The sequence below is a fragment of the Muntiacus reevesi genome, chromosome 3, assembly GCF_963930625.1.
Source record: "Muntiacus reevesi chromosome 3, mMunRee1.1, whole genome shotgun sequence".
In the NCBI taxonomy this organism is placed as follows: domain Eukaryota; kingdom Metazoa; phylum Chordata; class Mammalia; order Artiodactyla; family Cervidae; genus Muntiacus; species Muntiacus reevesi.
The window spans coordinates 115,301,255-115,324,206 of record NC_089251.1 but is presented as its reverse complement, the minus strand read 5'-3'; the positions used below and the strand labels follow the sequence as shown (position 1 = coordinate 115,324,206).

General features: G+C 38.0%; 1 protein-coding gene across 2 annotated transcripts in view; it reads right to left on the bottom strand.

Moving 5' to 3' along the window:
• The window catches only part of ZCCHC17 (zinc finger CCHC-type containing 17), a 48,339-nt gene that overhangs the window by 23,802 nt on the left and 1,585 nt on the right, over positions 1 to 22,952 (bottom strand). For both annotated transcript variants that reach the window (XM_065930269.1, XM_065930268.1), the window contains exons 2-4: positions 16,471 to 16,591; positions 9,569 to 9,626; positions 40 to 140 (exon numbers count right to left, since the gene is read on the bottom strand). In XM_065930269.1, coding sequence (XP_065786341.1) covers positions 40 to 140; positions 9,569 to 9,626; positions 16,471 to 16,536 — 225 coding nt within the window. In that variant the 5' untranslated portion in view covers positions 16,537 to 16,591. The remainder of the gene's footprint in view (positions 1 to 39; positions 141 to 9,568; positions 9,627 to 16,470; positions 16,592 to 22,952) is intronic.

Genomic DNA, 22,952 nt, shown 5'->3' with positions numbered 1-22,952 from the left:
TAATAGCTTCTGACCAGTTAAAGTTGCACAGAACTTTACCTCTCGGCCAATCAGCTTCACCCACACTTTGTCTCCAACATCTACTATCTCAGAGGGCTTGTCCACGCGACAGGAGGACATGTGAGTTCGATGGACCAGACCTGGGCACAAGAAGAAAAAAAGCAGTGGGCATGTCTGGTATTCATACTCTAAATAACACAGTCAAGAGACAATGGGAGTTGGGGATTCACTGAAAAAGTTTTCATTAGTTTAAAACTGCAAATTAAAACAATTTGAGATGACTTTTTATACCTAATCAACTAACAAATATTCTTTAAAATAATGCTTAATTATAGAGTAGAGATGTAGAGATGTGATACAACAACTATATTTATATAATACTGGTAAAAATACAAGTTGGTAAAATTCTCTGAAAACAAAAGGCATAAAGATGTTTATACCTTTGGTGCAAAAAAATACCACTGGAATTTTTCCAAAAGAAAAATTCAATAGAGGCAAAAATTTATGGCATATAAAAATACCTGCAGTATTTTTATGCAGTATGGAATTATTATCTATAAAGGTTAAAAATAAAAATTATGACAAAATGTAAATGACCAATACTTGGAAAACAGCTTGATAAATTATGATAAATCTTTCATAAAAGAGTAAGCAGCCATTTAAATTAGTTATAAAAAATAATTATGATGTTAAGTGAAAAAAATAAAAATAAGGTTGCCATTTTGATCTATTAAATTAGCAAAATATTTAGAAGAGAATAATATCCACTGTTGATATAAATATAGTAAAATAAGAAATCCTGCTGAAGCTAACATAAATTTTTAGAAATCACTTAGCAGTGGCTATCAAAAGTGATAAAAATGTTTAATAAAATTAACAGACATCCTTTTCCTTGTCTATCCAAGGTCATTTTCTGGCAGAACCACCTTCCTTACATTCTGAAATAATCTGGTCAGTCCTTGTAGTTTGGTTGGAGCTGATCCAACCCCCAACTGTGGGGATATGACACAGGCATCAAGGTACTTCATTCCCCAGGCCACAGCAACTGATTGGTTCAGGGACAGATAGATACTAGCTAAATCAAATCTTTCTCAAGACTTGTCAGGATTATAAATTACAAGAAGTTACCAATGCCCATCTTTACCACCAGGTGGCAAGAGTCAGCCAGACGGAAGCAAAGAAGAGCCTGCATAAACAAGAGAGACAAAGCCCTGAAGGCAGAAACCAAGCACCGGATCCAGCCCTGGTGGAAGCTAGATTTATTAATATCTTACACTGCCCAGGGAAATCAGCCAGAAATTTGCAAAATGTTTCTCCTGCATTTCTGTCCCTAGCAACCAAGAGTTCCAATAATTAACTTGTCCCATAATCACTTCTGAGACCAAGAAAAAAATCTTATACATAGAAAAATCTACATGTACCTAGAAAAGCGATTTACATCAAAATATTCAATGTATTTTTAAGACAAAGAAAAAAATGGAAACAACCAAATATCCAGCAATAGGGTAACGGCTAAGTCAACTACGGTATAACTACTTGACAGTCCATTAAAAACAATGTTCAAAAGATTATGTAAAAATATATCAATAATTCATTCTCCTGCAAATATGTGAGTGCCTACTATGTGCCACTATGGCTTCCCTGGTGGCTCAGAGGTTAAGGCGTCTGCCTCCAGTGCGGGAGCCCTGGGTTCGATCCCTGGGTTGGGAAGATCCCTTGGAGAAGGAAATGGCAACCCACTCCAGTATTCTTGCCCGGAGAATCCCACGGTTGGAGGAGCCTGGCAGGCTACAGTCCAAGGGGTCGCAAAGAGTCGGACACGACTGAGTGACTTCATTTTCACTTTCACTATGTGCCACACACTGTAGGAAACAGCATTTCTCATTTAAATAATGAAAATGCTTAAAACAGATTCCAAAAATTAGAAAGGAATAATCCAAAATGCTATAGCAATGGTTATACTAGGGTATAGCATTACAGGTTAATTTTTATTTTCAAATGTTCTAATAATAGAGAAAACACTATTCTGAGGGAAATGAATATAATAAATACTTATTCTGAATGAAAATAAACCTGGAATCTAAAGAAAAAATAATAAGTCAGAGATTTCTGTCAAAAAAACTTGTCCTCCCTGAAGTTTCCTGAGAATTAATAACCTTTATTCTCAATCTCTGTCACACACAGGCATACACAAGGTTGTCAGCACATGCCTGTAACAAAGTATCTGCCATCTGTGTTTGGAGCTCCTGTGGGAAGCCACTCCTTTCTCTGCTCATGCTTGCTGCGTCTCTCAGACCTACTTCAGCTGATTCCGGAGGAGGACAGTCTATCTTTCAGTACTGCCAGAGCCAAAATGCTTTATATACATTATATAACCCATGTTTTAAATTTTAGACCATCATATAATCTTTAAATTGGATAAAATTCATGGATCTGGGATCTTTTCTTTTTCATGATCAAGTAATGAGCAGAGTAACCTAATTAGAAAACCCAGAGGAAATTCAGATGCCCTAAAGGAAAGGGAAACCTTTCATTTTGACATCTTTTTGGCTGCAACTGTCCTCTAATTCTAAACTTCACTTTTTTCCTGAACTGCAAATGGAAGTTGTGAAGGAAATTAATGGTGAACCTAATATACTTGAGAGAACATTTTCTTTCCTGAAACAGGTCTATTTATTGGAATATCACAAAGAAAAACTGAGTTAACCATTTGTTCTCCTATGTGATTCCAAAGTAGGATATTTTTTGGCCCAAGCATCTCTTAAATATGGCATTTTGCAAAGCATTAATAATGAAAAATTATAAACAACTTAAAATGATTATATGATACATGTGAATGATAAACTAATGCCATTTAAATGTTTACAAAAAGTACTTTAAAAGACAAAAAAATGTTTAACATTCATTAAGTGTAAAAGCTACAAAATATATACACAGGATATAATCTTAATTTCAGTATGTTCATTTCTATGTACATATGTGACTATAAAGAAATACAGTGAAATGTTAACAGCACCTATCTCTGTGTGGTAGTAATGATATTTGCTTTGGTAGGTTGTCTCTTATTATTCCATAAGATTGAATATTTTTAACCATAAAAAATGTTAACTATAAAAACCCAATATATATATATATATATTTATAAACAAAATCTAAACATGATATGTACACTATGATTGAAATTATGTAAAACTATGTCTCATGGACACAGATGAAAAGGGAACATAAAAATTGTTATACTGGTGTGTAGGATTTTTATAGTTGAAACTTAATGGCTTATTTCCTTCGCTTATTGGGTGAATTAAACAAGAGAAATGGTCGAGCCCACAGTCTTGAATGTAAACGTCAGGTAGGCAGTTGGATATGTAAGTCCATAGATTAGAGGAAGGGTATAAACTGAAAATACAGTGTAGGAGTCTTCAGCATGCAGATGCTTATATACCAAAATACATTAATCAGACTGTCAATTTAGTGATTGGTTCAGAGATGCACACAATTCACCAAGTTATTAACTTACAATAGAAGATATACTTTTCTTATACCTGGAAGGTTCCAAGTCCTTATCTGGGAAAACTACTCACTGACCCCAGTATCAAATACCTAAAAATCATATTAATGATTGGAAATTACTTCAACACGGAATAAGAACAAAAGGGAAACAAACGTTTTGCGAGATGTTTCCTGTCCATGAAGGTTTGATGGATTTCCTCATAAAAGAATCCATCTCTCTAATTCCTATCATCAGATTCATTTCTTCCTTAATAAGGTAGGAAATACTGCCAACTTCAGACTCTCAGGCTTTCTTTTACTATGTTCCAGAGACTGAAATCTGCTCATATAATCTCTTCCTAGTAGAAAGATACAATCAATTAGATTTCAGTCTATTAAACTGCAATTTCGTTCCAATTCTTTTTCCCTGGAATTAAACTCAGATTACCTTGTGAAGTCTTGAATGTTACCACCTCTTCAGTCACAGATTTATAGGCAATTACCTGATATATTTCTATCTGTGGCTAATTCTATAGTCTGTATGGGGGATTCATCATTAGTTTCATTCTCAGCCTGAATTCTTGGTAAGTATTTCATTGTTAACCACACACACCAATAGTTGGATTAAGTATATATGGTCAGTCAGTTTAGTTCAGTCACTCAGTCGTGTCTGACTCTTTGTGATCCCATGAATCGCAGCATGCCAGGCCTCCCTGTCCATCACCAACTCCTGGAGTTTACTCAAACTCATGTCCATCGAGTCAGTGATGCCATCCAGCCATCTCATCCTCTGTCGTCCCCTTCTCCTCCTTCCCCCAATCCCTCCCAGCATCAGGGTCTTTTCCAATGAGTTAACTCTTCGCATGAGGTGGCCAAAGTATTGGAGTTTGAGCCGCAGCATCAGTCCTTCCAATGAACACCGAGGACTGATCTCCTTTAGGATGGACTGGTTGGATCTCCTTGCAGTCCTAGTATATATGGTAGAAAACCAAAATAAAACATGAGGCTCCCTCAGTTCATACTGGATACCTCACTAGATAGAGTATGTCCATGCATCCATTTAATCCTTCCTCACATTAGCCCTGTAACATAGGTTCACATGAGGAAATAGTCTAGAAGTAAATTGTCCAAAGTGACAAAGCTGATAAAGAACTGCAATTCAAATGTCTTTGACGTTGATATTGATACTTCTCCATTATTTTCTTTATTATCAATCTGTTATCTTTTCAATTAAAAAGAGAAAGACGATCCGCAACAGTAGAAACACATCTAATTCTTTTCTAGCAGCCTCTAAAACAGAAATCAACAAAAATGCTTTGCTCATTGTGTCACATGGAGGAAGCAGGCTGTATCTGGATCTCTGACATTAAATCATAAATGCCCAAAGGGCATATCAAGTCCATCACCATATTCAATAAACCCACTATGATACTTAAACAGAATGAGTCCCAACTGAGTGTCTGTTGGTAAAAGAAAAAAAAATTCTGACAACTTGGAAAGAGTTAGAATCTCAACTGCCATATGAAAAAAACAGAATGAGCCTACTACAGTTCCCTTAAAAATATTCTCCAAACTGTTTTAGGTTCACCATTAATTTTACAAACTTCACTGACAATAAAGGAAAGAGGTAAAAATTACAAACCATTAGAAGTCAGCTGCAGTCAAAAAACATCAAAATAAGGTTTCCTTTACCTCTGGGACATATGAATTTCCTCTCTAGACTTTTCAAGTTAAATTATTGAGCTGGTAAAAAAGTTCGTTTGGGTTTTGTTACATAAAAACCCAGAATGAACTTTTTTGACTGAGTATCTTCAATCAGTGATTTACAACAATAATGTAAGCACATAAATTAAGTGCTTGCACATGCTTTATTTTGTTGGTATTAGGGATTCATTCAGACATTTACTAAACATCTACCATACTATAAACAAAAATGGATCCAAGGATGAGTAAGACATGATCCTGCCAGTCAAGAAACTCTAAAAATAACACACATGGTCCCATTTCACAGATAAGGAAACTAAGGCTCAAGGACTAAGCAACCTACTGTAGTCAAGAAGCTACTAAGCGGTAGAGCTAGGACTAGGATTTATTGTTTCATTTAATAAAACTGGCTGAACATCCCTTATATCTCAGGCACTGTAGCAGGCCCTGACCCATCCCAGTAGCCTAACTATTACACAGCTCAGAGGATTAACTGAAACTTCACTCATTTTATTACACTATATTGTAATTTCTTTACACCTCTTGACTGTGAACAATCTGAGAGCAGCAGGGACTATGTTTTCTTATCTCTGTTCCCACATAACACAGTGACCAAAACATAGAACTCAGTAATCATTTGTTAAACCTGAATTCACTGCTAAAAATATTTGCACTTCTACCACAAGCAAGGCACTTTAAAAGTGCAACAATAAATAATCTCTACTCTCAAAATTTTGTAGTTTAGTGCTGGTGGGAAGAGGATAGTAGAGAAAGAAAGAACTTCATAAACATATAGGGCTGCACTGTCCACTACAATAGTCACTAGCTACAGATGTTTTAAGTTTGAATTTGATCAAAACAAACAAAATTTAAAAGTCAGTAGGCTACTGTATTAAACAACAGATGTGGTATAATATAAAAATATATTTGGTCTTTGTCCCTGCTCCCTACACAGAACTCTTAAAACTCTTGGAATTTCCCTATAATAGTGGTGTCTTTGTAATTCATAATAAGCCTCTTTTGATCATACTAGAGCTTATGCTAAAGAGGGGGCTTTTCTGTGGGGACCCTTGATAATTCTTGGATGGAGCTGTCACCAGAAAGAGCAAGTGATGAAAGGACTGGAACTTTCAGCTCCACTGATCTCCAGGAAAGAGGGAGAGGGGCTGGAGACTGAGCTCCATAAAAACCCTTAAACAATGACAGCCAGAGAGTTTATGGGTTGGTGAACACATCAGCTTGTTGGAAGGCGGTATGCCAGAGGACATGGAAGCTCTGTGTACTCCTCACTCCTGTATCTTGCCCTATGCATCTCTGCCGTTTGGCTGTTCCTGCTTGCATTCTTTATAATAAACTGGCGAACAAAAGGAAAGTGTTTTCCTGAGATCTGTGAGCCATTTTAGCAAATTATCAAACTCATAGAGGGGAGGTTGAGAGAACTCCTGATTCACAGCAAAGTATTGACTGGAGACATATTTAATATGTCTTTTGTTACCCAAACATTATTGACCAGAAATGTTTCAATTTTCCAACCAGTTGGTGCCTGGAGAACTGGCTGGTGTTAGACAACACATCAGATAAAGAACATTTCCATCATTGTGGAAAGTTCTATCAGACAATACAAAAGAGGGGAAAGAAAATCTAGTTTAGATCTGAATACTAGGAAGCAGTCTTTAACTCAGTAGTGATTTAAAAACTCTAAAAATAGAAATTGGAGAAAAATAACTCAAATTAGAGTCAGATGTTAAAATCTTCCTGACAGATGTTAAAATCTAGAGACCATTTATTTCATAACTAGTCTTTTCAGGACTGGACTTAATAATCTTCTTCCATTTAAGGGCAGAGAAAGTACACTGTGGAAAAGTTAACTGCTCAAGTTACACAATGAACCTACAGAAGTGCCCAGGATTAGAACTTGTGGAGTTTCCATCTAATGGTTTGGCTCCCTGAGCTCTCCCATCAAGACTTAGCACAGTTGTCAGACTGACAGATTCACTTGTAAACTGGCAGCCACGATCTGACAGGCATCATTCGACAGGGTATGGATATAAGTGGGTTGAAGACTAACTGCTGGAAGGTGGCAGGCCTTTAATCCTCACACAGTCACCAAAGTGTCACATAAATGCTCAAGTAAGGATGGGACTTTCAGGTACTGGTGGCTATGGCAAGTACACTGACAAGAAAATCTGTCTTCAGATCTAAAGAGGTGCATACCATACAGGGATGAGGATGAGTTTCATGTCACTAAATCTCAGCCAACATGAAAGAAGAAATTTTATTACAGATTGCCGATTGCTAGCTTGGAAACTATTAGAAAGCTATTTCTAATTAGCTAAGATGCAATTTGCAGCAGAGTAGTCTCCAAAGCTAAAGGCAAGGCCAGCTTTTATAAAACAAAAAAAACAAAAAAAATTTTTTTTAATTACAAATAGCTAAAGGTCCTTTTTAAAAAATAATCTTATAGTATAGTTGATTTACAAAATTGTGTTTAATTTTTGCTGTACACAAACTGTGACAGCTTCCTTTCCATCTCTCCTTTAGCAAACCAAGCTCCCCAGAGGTGACCACAGCTAATTTGTTGACTATTCTTTCAGACTTTCTTCTAAATATATACAATGACATTTAAAATACATAAATATATGTTGTTGTGATTAAGTCACTAAGTTATGTCCGACTCTTTTGCAATCCCATGGACTTTAGCCCACCAGGCTCCTCTGTCCATGGGATTTCCCAGGCAAGAATACTGGAGTGGGTTGACCTTTCTGCCTCCAGGGGATCTTCCTGACCCAGGGATGGAACACGGCACTTGCATTGGCAGGTGGATTCTTTACCACTGAGCTACCTCAGAAGCCATAGGCATATGTGAACATGCCTTAAAAGGAGGAGAGGGAGATAAGCAATTTGGAGTGATTGATAATAGGTTATTGTCACATAAGCATGCTCATGCTCAGTCGTGTCCAACTCTTTGCGACCCCACAAACTGTAGCCCACCAGGCTCCTCTGTCCATGGGATTTCCCAGGCAAGAATACTGGAGTGAGTTGACATTTTCTTCTCCAGGGGATCTTCCCAACCCAGGGATTGAACCTGGGTCTCCTGCACTGCAGGCAGATTCTTTACCACTATACCACCTGGAAAGCCCAATAACAGGTACAGAGTTTCTTTTGTATGACAAAAATGGTATCAAACTAGATTGTGGTGATGGCTGCAAAATTCTGTGACTATACTAAAAACTACTGAACTGTGCACTCTGAATGAAATGTAGATCTGTGAATTATATCTTAATAAAGCTGTTAGAAATGTTATATAAATGGAACCATAATACAGGTAATCTTTTGGGATTAGTTTTTTTCACTCAGTATGATTCTTTGGAAATTAATCTAGATCATTGCATATTTTGATACTTCATTCTCATTCCTTTGTATTGCAGAGCAGTATTCCACTGTATGGATATATCACAGTTATATTTTTAATCAATATCGAGAATGAGCATCTTCTAAGGTATTTATTGTTCAACTGTTGTTTTTTCTCCTATGAATTATCCTTTCATATCCTTGGCCCCATTCCTACTTTCCTCTTTTCTATTAGTCCTGTGTCACATGGACTGCAAATTCTTTTTTCTCATTTAACTTTGCTTATGATGATGTTTGCAATTATGTTTTTTACTTTTATATAGTCAAATATACCTCTATATTGACTTTTATGTAGTCAAATACTCTTCTATATTTTCTCCTAATAATATATTTATGTACATCTTTTACATTAAGATCTTTAGTACATCTGCATCAGGAGGTCTGGGTTCTAGTCCTGACCATGCTATAACTTAGCTCAAACATTCTGAGCAGGTCACCAGTCTATAGAATCTACTTAACACAATTATTTAGAGAAACAAATAAAACTATAGATACAAAAAGGATTCTCTAAAAATGTTCAATAGATACCTATCAATTATGAAGAAAATTTAAAGCATTTTATGTATATAAATTTGTACTGGTTACAATACTATTTCCTTTCCCCATGCCACACACTAGAAAACTCACAGTGTTGGTTTCAGAGAATAAGTAGCTTGCTCTCCCCCAAATCCTAAGTCTAAAGAGGTCAAGTGACTCAACCAGGATCACAGGAGAAATTTCGGGAAGAGTTACTTCTAGAAGTGAACACAAGTGGTTATGCCCCCTGCCCTCCCCAGAAGTCAGAAAAACACCATTCTTCAGAGTTAAGGCTTCCTAAAAATGAACTTTAATCAATTGTCTGTATTTGTATCTTTACACTAGAAACAAAAACAAACTACTATCTGAAAAAAGTAGAGCTTATAATTAGAGGTGAAAGTAGACAGAGCCAAATGAGAGTGCTGAATTTCAAGTTATTGGTTCCAACCTTGCTTCCGACAGCCTGGGATTTTGATAAAGGCTCCATAGTCTGTGACCATAGCAACCTATAAAAACAAACAAAAAAAGAATCTTTGTCACACAAATGAGCTCTCTCCTGTAGAATTTAACCTCATCTCTTTGAATTTTCACTTGGTACTGACTGCCTGTGTCTGTTGCAAAACTGCCTAAAAGTGATATTCTGTCAAATATTTTTCTGTTCTTTTTGAGATTTAAACTGACAGGTATGTGTGATTCTAATAAAAACATTGGTGAGACTGGAGTTATGTCAGATGGTATGATAGTACTTGTTGTTCAGTCACTACGTCATGTCCAACTCTTTGCGAGGCTTCTCTGTCCTTCACTATCTCCCCGAGTTTGCTCAAATTCATGTCCATTGAGTTTGTGATACCATTCAACCATCCCATCCTCTATCGTCCCCTTTTCCTCCTGCCCTCAATCTTCCCCAGCATCAGGGTCTTTTCCAGTGAGTCAGTTCATTGCATCAGGTGGCCAAAGTATTGAAGCTTCAGCTTCAACATCAGTCCTTCCAATGACTATTCATGGTTGATTTCCTTTAGGACTGACTGGTTTGATCTCCTTGCTCTCCAAGGGACTCTCAGGAGTCTTCTCCGACACAATTTGAAAGCATCAATTCTTTGGCACTCAGCCTTCTTTATGGTCTAAGTCTCACATCCATATAAAGTTACAGTTTATATTATCTGGAACGGAGGTCCCCAATCCAAATAGAGAAGTTTAATAATTTGGGTTGGATTGTGTAAGACATCTCTTTTCCGTGAACTCTGAACCAGGAAGACCATACAGCTTGCTCTATTTCACTCCAAACCAGAGTCTTGGGTTTTATCAAGACAATTAAAGAAAAAGTCATTACACAGACAACATCTGACAGAACTTGAAAAGATATAATCAGAAAAAGAGTTGTCTTTTGCAGAGTTGACCTAAAATAGAGAAGTAAGAGGCTTGATGTTAGTCGCTCAGTCATGTTCCACTGTTTGTGACTCCATGGTCTATAGTTCACCAAAATTGATGCTTTCAAACTGTTGCTGGAGAAGACTCTTGAGAGTCCCTTGGACAGCAGGGAGATCAAACCAGTCAATCCTAAAGGAAATCAACCCTGATTATTCATTGGAAGCACTGATGCTGAAGCTGAAGCTTCAATACTGTGGCCATCTGATGCAAACAACTAACTCATTAGAAAAAACCCTGATGCTAGGAAACACAGAAGGCAAGAGGAGAAGCGGGCGACAGAGGATGAGACGGTTGGTTGGCATCACTGACCCAGTGGACATGAGTTTGAGCAAACTCAGGGAAACAGTGAAGGACAGGGAAGTCTGGTGCGTGGTGCAGTTCATGGAGTAGCAAAGAGTCAGACACAACTTAGCGATTGAATAGCAACAACAAAAGAGGCTTGATGGATCTATGTAATATGCAGGCCATAGGTAACAGAAACATAAGGCCCAAAAGCCTTGTCAAATAAATCATCATCTCAGACTCTACCTCTACTGCTGTCCTCCCCTCTATCCGCTAACCCCTGCTTCCAATTGTGGATTGGGATTAAAGTTGCCACTAAATATTGTATTTATCACTAAACTCATTATTATTTATAAAATATTCAATACAATGTTACATACATAAACTTTGTTCTTTCCAGTGATTTTAAACTTAGTTGTTTCATCTTGGGCAATCACTGTTTACGCTTAAACATAACTAAAACAAGCGGAGCGAAGAAGGGAAAGGGGAAGATAATTTTTGCTGCACCTCTATTCACTGCTACTGCTGCTGCTAAGTCACTTCAGTCGTATGCGACTCTGTGTGATCCCATAGAGGGCAGCCCACCAGGCTCCCCTGTCCCTGGGATTCTCAAGGCAAGAACACTGGAGTGGGGTTGCCATTTCCTTCTCCAATGTGTGAAAGTGAAAAGTGAAAGTGAAGTCGCTGAGTCATGTCCGACTTGTAGCAACCCCATGAACTGCAGCCTACCAGGCACCTCTGTCCATGGGATTTTCCAGGCAAGGGTGCTGGAGTGGGGTGGCACTGCCTTCTCCCTCTATTCACTAGCATATACTAAATACTCGCTACATGCAAAACACTATTCAAAGTGCTTTACATAATTCTCATGACACCATATAATGTTGGACTAATATTACTCTCATTTGATGGATGACAAAACTGATGCATGGAGAGACCAAGTGTTCAAATACACAATGTTCAAAGCTAATAAGTAGCAGAGCTGTAATTTGAATCCAGGGAGTCCTTAATGACACTACAGCTGCTTATGGGTTCCCTTTAACTATAAAACTGTTAACAGCCAAAAGCAATGTGACATTTGTTATCTTATCTGCTCCTGGCAACAATCTTAGGGGTATATACAGTGGGCCCCCATGTTCCAGATAAGGCAAAACAGTTTAGATATAGGAAGAGCCCAGGCTTTGAAATGAAAGATGTAGCTTCTAATCCCAGCTCTGCTACTTCTTACCTATAGAATCTTGAACAGAACTTGCCTTCCCATTTGTACTCATTTTGCTGCTGCAAATAACAAATAAGGTACTGGTACCCAGCATCCAAAGTACATTCAATAAATTGTAGCTTTCTATTAATTTAAAGTCTAAAACACTGAAGCACAAAAATTCGAGTGACTACTGGAACAGCAAAACAATTAACTTAGATACAGTAGGCACAGAATCTATATCCTTTGACTCATAATCCAGTGCCTCATAGTCCACCAAACATTATCACTACTCACTTCAATGTTAGGATAGAAATAGATAAAAACTTCCACTCTCCTCATTCTTAAATGGGTACTTAAACTAACTCTCCAAGATATAGCATTAAGAATGGGTTAAGAACCAACATTTCTAAACTCCTGTTTTAAAATGACAAATATACTATGTTGGGGTAGAGACCAGGTATTCCCAAAGAAACAGGACAATGAGGCAAATACTGTACTTAAAATCAAGGCAAGGTGGGCTTTAGAGATTAGTTGATCCAATCCTGTCATTTTTCAAATGATGAAAGTGAAGACCAGAGACATGAAGTTCTCTATCCAAGTTCATAAAGCAAGTTGTTCTCTGTAAAAAGGGCTGCATGGATAAAGAAGATAAAACTTAATATTTTTAGCTACAATAAAAGAAAATCTCTTCTTCTTTCTGGATCAACTAAAGGCACTCTGGCTTTTGCTACAGGGTTCTAGATAGAGGGCTGAAATGCTTCATATTGTGAAACATCATTATTTAAGGGCATAATTATCTAACTTAAAAGCAGCATCTGGAAACTGAGGCCCAAATCACCTTACTGCTGTAAAAACAGTATCACCTTTCAGTCCTGAAACTTCACTGTCACATTATGATCTTTTGTGGAAATATCCTAACAGATCTTAATTTGGCCTATCCCAAAAGAGAAGGTTAATGTGCTCCACAATGTATGCACTCAACTGTTTAGTTAGGAAAACACATTCCTGCCCATTTCTAACACCAGGTGTTTCCATCACTGTGTCTCTTAGGGTGCAGTTAAGACTTGAAATTAACAGAATGGCACCTGCCTTAGATGATTACACAGTCTGCCTGGTGTCCCAAGAACAATTAATCAAACAGCTCAGGGGAGAAAATTCAGTAATTATCTCAACTGAACTCAGGGCTTGGGTAAAATGAATTTACCATCTTCAGATTAGACGTTGCATCAGTCTTAAAAGTAGTTATTCCCATAAGGTAAACGATGAATCTGAGGCTCAGAGACATAAGTTATCTGTCTAAAGTCACAAAGTTAGAAAGTAGCAGGAACAGGTACAGAAGTGTTCTGACTTCTAGTCCAATGTTATTTCCAATTTACCAACACCAATCTTGCTTCAGCATTTCTTTGGTTATGGCTGGGTTAAACCAAATCCCAAATCTCATTGCTATGCTTGTACCCTCTACCATGCTTAATGGACTCTGGCACCAAGATGCCCCCCAGAGGACAAGAGAAAGGATGAATATTAGCCTGTCAGCAATCCTGCCACTGGGACCCCAACTATGCTGAGCCTGCTAAAAGAACTGCTAGAATATGGGCCACACCACCAGTTTCTTCAAAGGGAACTGATCCTAAAGGGCTTAGATTCAAATTTAATTCAAACATTTATTTACCAAGCACCTGTATGCAAGATACAACATAAGGCACTATGGAATAAAATACAACATTAAATAAAAGAGATGCTCAGTCTATTTTTAAATAAATTTGAATTAGTTACCAAGATACATAAGATAAACATAGCCTCTACTCTCCAGTAACACACATTCTTGTGGAGACAGACATATACACAAGTAACCATAGTATAATATAAACTATAAATGTCATGATAGAGGTACAAACAAATGATGGTAAACAGCAAGTTTACCATCTACCTTCCTCTTATACTATCCAATTTAGTCAAGGGTTCTCTTTCGGATCTTTTGGTTCCACCACACATGTATTGAACAAACCCAGCTGCAGACTTGGAGAACTTGATTTAGAACTTGCCATTTATTAACAATCCAGGCAATTATTTAACTTCTAAGAAGTTTCATTATCCATAAAAATGGGATTAACAATTTCTTCCAAGAAAGTCAATGACACATAACGTGTCAAATTCTGACATACATCAGGCTTACAAAATTCTTTTGAATTTTAATGTAAATACTTCTTTATAAATATTAGGCACTCACTGAATGTTTGCTGGATGAATATTCTGAAAAAGTTTCTTCTTTTTAATTTATCATGAAATTGCTTTTTCTCTAATTCCAGTCACTTCTAGGCATTTTTCAAAATGTGTTCCTGAAATACTACAACTATAGTTTTAGTATTACAACTATAAAGTTCTTTCTGAACATTACTCTAGCCCATCCATCCTTGACCAATAAAATATAAAACCTACACTCAAGCCCTGTCTCATATAAAAAGATAAAGGTTAGGAGCCACTTTACCGGAAATCTGAGTCAGTTTGTGGAAAGAGCTCCTCTTTCCTTTGTGCAATACCTGACAAGTGAGGCCTTTATGATCAGAAAAATCAGTTTTATCCCCTGAGCTACCATTTCTTCTTTTTGTGTTCTAGTATCTCACTGACCTCTGGAGATACCATAGGCCCTAAAGAAAGAGGAGAGAGGTTCTGAAGAGCAGTTGTTTGCTATTTGTCAGAATGTTATCATCCTTTCTATCTTGACTTATACATTACAAGTTGGAATCCACTTAATAGAAGTCTAGAACCACATTTATCTATAATCAACCAATAGTCACCTACTCTGTCTTCAAAGGCCTCACATTATAAGGTGGTAAAACTTTTGTCAACCATAAAGTATGAATGCCATAAGAATGATATAGTTAAAATAGGTACTCATAAGACACTGAAAACAATCTCTTTTGCTTTGAAAGAAGGGAGATAACATTAGGGCTGAGACCTAAAAGATGAGAAGTTGGTGAGAAACCGGGACGGTTAGAGACAACTGCATGTAGAAAAGTCCTGAGAAGGAAGCAGGCTTAAGAAGGTTTGAAGCTTAAGGAGCCAGAGTTAGAGCTGTTGTTTTAGTCACTAAGTCATGTCTGACTCTTCTGCAACCCCATGGACTGTAGCCCGCCAGGCTCCTCTGTCCATGCGATTTCCCAGGCAAGAAAACTGGAGTGGGTTGCCATTTCCTTCTCCAGGGAATCTTCCCAACCCAGGGATCGAATCCGCATTTCGAATCCCTTGGACAGAGAAGCCTAGGGGGCTACAGTCCATGGGGTGACAAAAACATCAGATGCGACTTCACAATTCAACAACAACAGCAAGACAATGAATAGAGTGCAACAAAACAGCACTGCCAGAGTAAGCAGGAGCCAAGTCAGGTAAGGGTCATAAAAACAAATCTGGATATATTTAACTGTAACGAGAAGCCGAGAGGAGCTTCAAGAAAGCAGCTTTGTCCAATCTGTTTTTAAAATGATATTCTGCTGGTTCATAATACATTGGAATAGCTGGATCCAAACTAGAAAGAATAAGCTGTACAGGAATTAGTGCTCAATGTATATTGTATAAATTTGTTGAAATCTTTTGGAAAAAAATAAAATAAAATTATATTCTGGGCAATTTCCTGGTGGTCCCGTGGTTAGGACTCTAGGCTTTCATTCCCAAGGGCTTGGGTTCAATCCCTTGTCAGGGAATTATGATCCTGTAAGCTGTGCAGTGTGATCAAATAAATAAATAAAACGTTATTCTGGTTACAATGTGGGAAAACAGATGGGAAGGGAACTACAAAAGAAGTTGAGAACCCAGGAAGGGCTAGGAAAGAGATGAAAAACTTAAACTAATGGGGTGCCGCAGGGATAAAGAAGTATAGACACAAGAGACATATTTGGGAGGCAGAAAGATAAGACTTGCTAATAGACTGGAGAGAAGAAAAAGGACCAAATCAAGCGAAGAAATCAAGGATGATGCCTGCATTTCTAGCGTGGGTACCTGAATGAATACTGGCTTCATTTGCTGAGATGGGAAAGATCGAAAGAACAGATTTCTTGAGAAAACCAAAAATTCAGTTTAAAACATAAATTAGAGGGAGTTCCCTGGTGGCCTAGTGGTTAGCATTCCAGGCTTTCACTGCAGTGGCCCAGGTTCAATCCCTAGTCGAGCAACCAAGATTCCACAAGACACGAAGCATGACCAAAAAAAAAAAAATCCCATAAATCAGAGATGCTATGAGGTATCCAAATGAATACGTCAAGTCTGTAGTTAAAAGTCTGGAGCTTAGAGGAGGTACATGTGGGAGTCAGATGTTCTACTATCCCTTCCCATTTAAGCTGTAATGTTCAAGGCATTCTCAAGTACTCAGGAGCTCCAAATCCCGTTGCTTTTCACCCTTAACCTATGCTTAATGTAAATGGTAGGTTTTCAAAGACAAGAGACTATACCTCTCCTTGGAAAATAGTGTAGAGAGCAGGCAAGTTCTCCATGGTCTCGGGTCTTCCTGAATTCATCCTTAATGCTCTATGGTTCCTCCATTTCTCTTCTACTAAAGCTAACTGAAGTATTCTGTTACAAAGAAATAAAACAAGCAACAATGAGAGACATATTTGTATTAAAAAAAAAATGTGCTGCTGATCCATAGGTTGTCCCTACAGAATAATACCATTAGAGTTAACACCATGTACTTTTATGTAAACCTCTTTTGTCCACCGTAATTATGGGGAGTTTTGGAAACCTTGATCTTACTTCTTTTCAGTTTGATACTTACCCAAGGCCATTAGCCTATTATTTTTTAACTGTTATTACTGATACTCTTTTGCCAAGCAAAGGCTTTTGGTGGGGGAGGGGGGCAGTGAACGGATCTGTAAAAAAAGGAATAATAGTAATAAAAGCTAACTTTTATCAAGCACTTACTATGTCCAGGCTCTATGCTAAGTACTGAACATCCAATATCTAATTTAATTCTCAAAATTCTCAAGATGTAGGTTCTATTAATTATTGTATACATGGATGAGATAATCAAGGCTTCCAGATGTCAACTTAATAGGTCTATGTAAAAAAGCCAGAAAATGGTGGAGTTAAATTCTGGCTGACATCAGAGTCTATGCTTTTAACAATAATGCTGTGCTGTGCTCAGTTGTTCAGTTGTGTCTGACTTTTTGTGACCTCATGGGCTGTAGCCCACCAGGCTCCTTTGCCCATGGAATTTTCCAGGCAAGAATACTGGAGCAGGTTGCCATTTCCTACTCCAAGGGATCTTCTTGACCCAGGGATCAAACCTGCGTCTCTTGCATTGACAGGAAGATTCCTTACTACTGTACCATCTGGGGAACACTTTTAAAAATGATACTAGGCATTGAAATGACTACAAAAAGAGAGTATAGCTTACTTTTTTCCCTAGTGAAATTAAAAACATGCATACTCACATTAAAAGTTCATATAATACATTAATAATGAAGAAAAGAAAATCATCTTTAATTCAGCCTGATTTATATCCTTTCAGACTTTTTATATGTACAAATGGGTTTTTTAATGGAATCATGAAGCCATTAATTAATCTTAATTAATAGTCATTTTCTTCTATATTTTAATAATTCATACACAAATACACACATCTTTTTTTAACGCCTATATAATAATCCCATTGCTGGATGCACTGAACTTATTTATCTATTTATGAATCATATCAAAATGCAGATTGCAATTCAGTAGGTCTAGGGTGGTGCCCGGAGAAGGCAATGGCACCCCACTCCAGTACTTTTGCCTGGAAAATCCCATGGATGAAGGAGCCTGGTAGGCTGCAGTCCATGGGGTCTCTAAGAGTCAGACACGACTGACTGACTTCACTTTCACTTTCACTTTCATGCATTGGAGAAGGAAATGGCAACTCCACTCCAGTGTTCTTGCCTGGAGAATCCCAGGGACGGGGGAGCCTGGTGGGCTGCCGTCTATGGGGTCTCACAGAGTCAGACACGACTGAAGTGACTTAGCAGTAGCAGGGTGATGCCCAAGAAAGGGCATATCTAACAAGCTCCCAGGTGATACTGGTGCTGCCAGAGTAGCAAGTCTCAGGACTCTGAAGTTGGAAGAGATCTTAGAGGTACTTTTGCTCAGCTTTCTGGTTTTAAATAGAGAGGAAACTAGCAGCCTAGTGGCTCTTAACCATGGCTCTTTACACTGCAGGATAAATCACTGCTGTGCTGTGTGCTGTGCTAAGCTGCTTCAGCGGTAAGTTGGACTCTCTGAGACCCCATGGACTATAGCCCACCAGGCTCCTCTGTCCATGGGATTCTCCAGGCAAAAATATTGGAAAGGACTGCCATGTCCTCCTTCTGGGGATATTTCCAACCCAGGGATCAAACGTGCGTCTCTTATGTCTCCTGCATTGGCAAGGAGGTTTTTTTTTTACCACTCGCACCACTTAGGAAGCCCACAGTGCAGTATGATCAGTGCTTTAAAAAAAAAAAAAAGTGATTAGGTTTAAAGTATTAAGAAAACAAGAAAGAGAAGAGAGGCCTGGGGGAAACAAGGAAGTTTAAAAGGTGACAAGTAGACCTTTAAGAATAAATGGAAGTCCTCTAGCAGAGAATACTGTTTGTTGGCCTCAGTAAGCATGTTTGATTCTTTGCGACCCACTAGACATTAAGACCTGAAACTCTATTTCCCTTGAGTTTTCATAAGCAAATACTTCGTCTTCTCCTGAACCCTGAGCACATCCCCATACTTCCAGATGATTACTTCAGGTCCTACTTTTGGAAAATCTTCCTGATTTACAATGACCATCCAGTAACTGAACAGTCTCAATTAAAACAAAAATGAAAGAAAATTCTGTCAGCCTTTCAAATCCTAGTTCTAAAACATCCCAACACCCAGGAACATCCCTGTCCTTGAGTTCCATAAGACAACTCATATCCTTATAATAAACTTGCCCTTTTTTGGTTAGGTCAGCCAGAGATGAGTTTTATTACTGATTTGACAGTTGCTGAGAAATGGCTGATAAATAGCTTAAATCTAAGCATCATAGCCTGATTGGATCCTGCCTCTTCCAATTTCCAAGCTATGCAGTCTCATCTCTAGTCCCTCCCTTCCCTCAGCCCAGCTTCCTCACCTCATATCATAGAACAAAAGTTAACCTGAGGCCAATGACTCTATCAATAAACCTCAATTATCCCTTCAACTCTTGGACCACTACTGAGGTACAGACTCCATACAGGCATCAGCAGCTAGGACATCTAAATTAAATTCAAACAACCTACTGTATCAACTGTTCTTCTCTAAACAAAAGTCACAGAAAGAGCTATACAACTTTAAGTTATTTCTTACAGATTTTGCTATGATAAGAGTATGAACAGGTAAGCGTAAAGCTCTCCTATTTGCTCCTTTTTTAGAACAGTAACTTGAGAAACCCTATGAAATTCTTCAAGCAGGAAACTGGGATGCATTTTTGAGAGAAATCTTATTATACAACAGTAACCGGCTTACAATTTCAGGGCTGTAAAGGGTTGCCATTTTTTTAAATGGTATTTAGATTTTTTTCAAATTATATTCTGCAGAAACCTAGGGTTTTATAATGGTTATTCAAATGGAATACAAATTGGAAAAGAAGTAGAACTGTCACTGTTTGCAGATGACATGATACTATACATAGAAAATCCTGAAAATGCTATCAAAAAACTACTAGAGCTCATCAATGAATTTGGTAAAGTTGAAGGATACAAAACCAATTTAATACAAAGTAATATACAGAAATCTGCTGTATTTCTATATGCTAACAATGAACTATCAGAAAGAGAAATTAAGGAAACAATTCCCTTACAATCGCATCAAAAATAATCAAATACCTAGGGAAAAATCTACCTAAGGAGGCATGGTAGTTATCTAGAAGCTTCTCAATAACTCAAGTTCATTTTTAAAAAGTCTGTTCTGAGATATCTAAGAACCTCAGAAAAGTACGACCTAGGCCAACCAACCAAAACAGAGTCTCCATACTATAGATGAGGAAGCACCAGCAAAAAAAATCAGAGAGGTCCCACCCCAGCAGTTGGGAAGCAAGGAGCCTCACCCCAGTAATTAGGTAGATGCTGATCATCTTTTTTATTTTTTTAAAATATTTATTTACTTAATCTATGGCTGTGCTGGATCTTCCTTGCTGGGCCTGGGCTTTCTTTAGTTGTGGCACAGGCTTCTCACTGTGGTGACTTTTCTGTTGTGGAACACCAGCTCTAGGGCCAGGCTTAGTTGCCCCACAGCATTTGTGAATTTAAGTTCCCAGACCAGGGAGAGAACCCGTGTCCCTGCATCAACAGGCAAATTCTTAATCACTGGACCACCGGGAAGTCCTAAACACTTGATTATTGCTGATTCCTACTGATTCCTCCCAGCTTTGAGATGTGTTATGGTGGGGCGGGGGGTGGATTATAAGATGGGGCCTACTTTTAACAGTATATTCTGCTTTGATCTGGTTTACCTATTAAGCATTTTTTTTTTAATGTAACATTTCATTTGGAAAAAAAACAGTTCTGTTGCTTTTAAAAAGTTTATAAAACATTGAGATAGGTTAGTAGTCTAGTTCAATAGGACCAAATCTGTGGACTTAAAAGGCCTAGTAAATTGACAAGGAATGAGGTATATCATTTGGAGTTGCCTTGCAATAGTTCTAAAGACAGAAAATCTCCCTTAATTGTTTCATTGACTGCTTTAAGTAACTATGATAAATAGGGAAGCAATAGGGATCCAGTTATTTGCCACTTCCTTCCCAAAACAAAGGGCAGCAAAGAAAATATAGTGTGGGAATGGAAATGGGAACAGAAGGTGTAGCATGGGAATGGGAGGTGTAGCAGGGGAATGGCAGCCCAGAGTGAACTTAGAGCCTATGCTGGGTGAAGAGGAAATTTGCAAAGAAGAGCAATCCAGTGTGGGGAGAAGCAGTATGATGAGGATGTCTGCACACTGGCGTAATCCAATGGAGCGTCAGTGCCCAAGGATGGAAGAGCAAGGTGTGAGGATTTGAGGTAGTTAGGTAAGGTTAATTTTCTGATTTTAGAAGTTATATTATAGTTACACAAAAGAATGTCCTTGTTTGTAGAAAAACTAATTCATGGGAGACGGGGCAAGAGTCAGCAACTTAACTTGCAAGTGATTCATTAAAAAGTGTTTTTTGTACTGCACATCCATAATTTTGTAATTTTTCAGGCTTTTTTTCATGTGCCTGCAATTGGGGAAAAAAATAACTACATCCTCTTCTCCTATCTCTCAAGCAATGAGAAGTTCATAGAATATTAAATTGGAAAGATACTACTATATAGCCACTTTGGAACTTGATTTCATATGTCGCCTTACTGATCTGGCTCAAGATTACAAAACCATGCATGATGGAAATGGGATTCAAATCCTATTTACTAATTTTTTTCTTTTTTTTTTTTTTTCTAGATTGTGAAATTCTAAGCATGCCCTTGTCTTGATCATCACCAGATCCTTCAAATCGTCAGTGCTTATCACAGTATGGAGCACACAGAAATGTATAACTGTCAACTGAATTACTGAAGTACTTAATTTTACTTGATTTTAAATTGTTAGTTAATTTATCAATTCAGCACCTTCATTGATTTTATATGTCAGGCTCTGTATTAAGCACTTCACAAACCTCCTTTCAATTCTTATAACAACTCTACAAAGTAGATATCTCCATTTTAAAGGAATGAAATAACTTGTCCAAAATTCATAGCTAGTGTTGGTCATTCAGTCGTATCTGACTCTTTGTGACCCCATAGACTGTAGCTTGCCAGGCTTCTCTGTCCATGGGATTCTCCACACAAGAATACTGGAGAGGGTTGCCATTTCCTTCTTTAGGGAATCGTCCCAACCCAGGGATCCAACCCAGGTCTCCTGCATTGCAGGTGGATTCTTTACCACCAGAGCCACTACAGAAGCCCCAAAATTCATAGCTTGAAAGACACAAACTTTAGGCTGTGCCAAGAGACACACATACTTGCCACTAAACCATCCTTTTCATCACCATCTCTGTCCTCAGAAACTTCCTAGTCATGTAAGTAAGGATAATGGTGACCAGTTACAATGCAGTAGATCAGTGCTTCAAAAAAGTGATTAGGTTCAAATTATTAAGAAAACAAGAAAGAGAAGAAGGACCTGGGGAAAACAAGTAAGTTGAAAAGTTGAAAAGGTGACAACTGAGTAGACCTTTAGTGATAAATGGAAGTCCTCTAGCAGAGAATACTGTTTGTTGACCTCATAAACGTGCATGCCTGCATACTCAGTTGTGTTCAACTCTCTGTGACCTCGGACAAGTTATTTCATTCCTTTAAAATGGAGATATCTACTTTGTAGAGTTGTTATAAGAATTGAAAGGAGGTTTGTGAAGTGCCTAACACAGAGCCTGACATATAAAATCAATGAAGGTGCTGAATTGATAAATTAACTAATAATTTAAACTCAAGTAAAATTAAGACCCCAAGGACTGTAGCCCACCAGGTTTCTCTGTCCATGGGATTATCCCAGTAAGAATACTGAAAGTGAAAGTCACTCAGTTGTGTCCGACTCTTTGCAACTCCATGGACTATACAGTCCAAAGCAGATTGCCATCTCCTCCTTCAAGGGGATCTTCCCAACCCAGGGATGGAACCTGCATCTCCTACCATTGGCAGGCAGAATCTTTACCACTAAGCCACTTAGGAAGCCAACCTCCTAAGAAACCAGGACCTACTGACCTCTATTTTCTCCCAATCTATCAGCCTTCTCCTTTTTCTTCAGTTTCTTCCTTATCCAGCTTAGATTCTATAGTCTATCACTCAAACAACAGCCTAACTTCCCTTTAACTCTGTCTTTATAGCTCACCTAACCAGCAGCACCTCTACGCTGATGGAATGCAGCAGATATCAGAACCCATTCTAACTAGGTTAAGCAGAAAGGG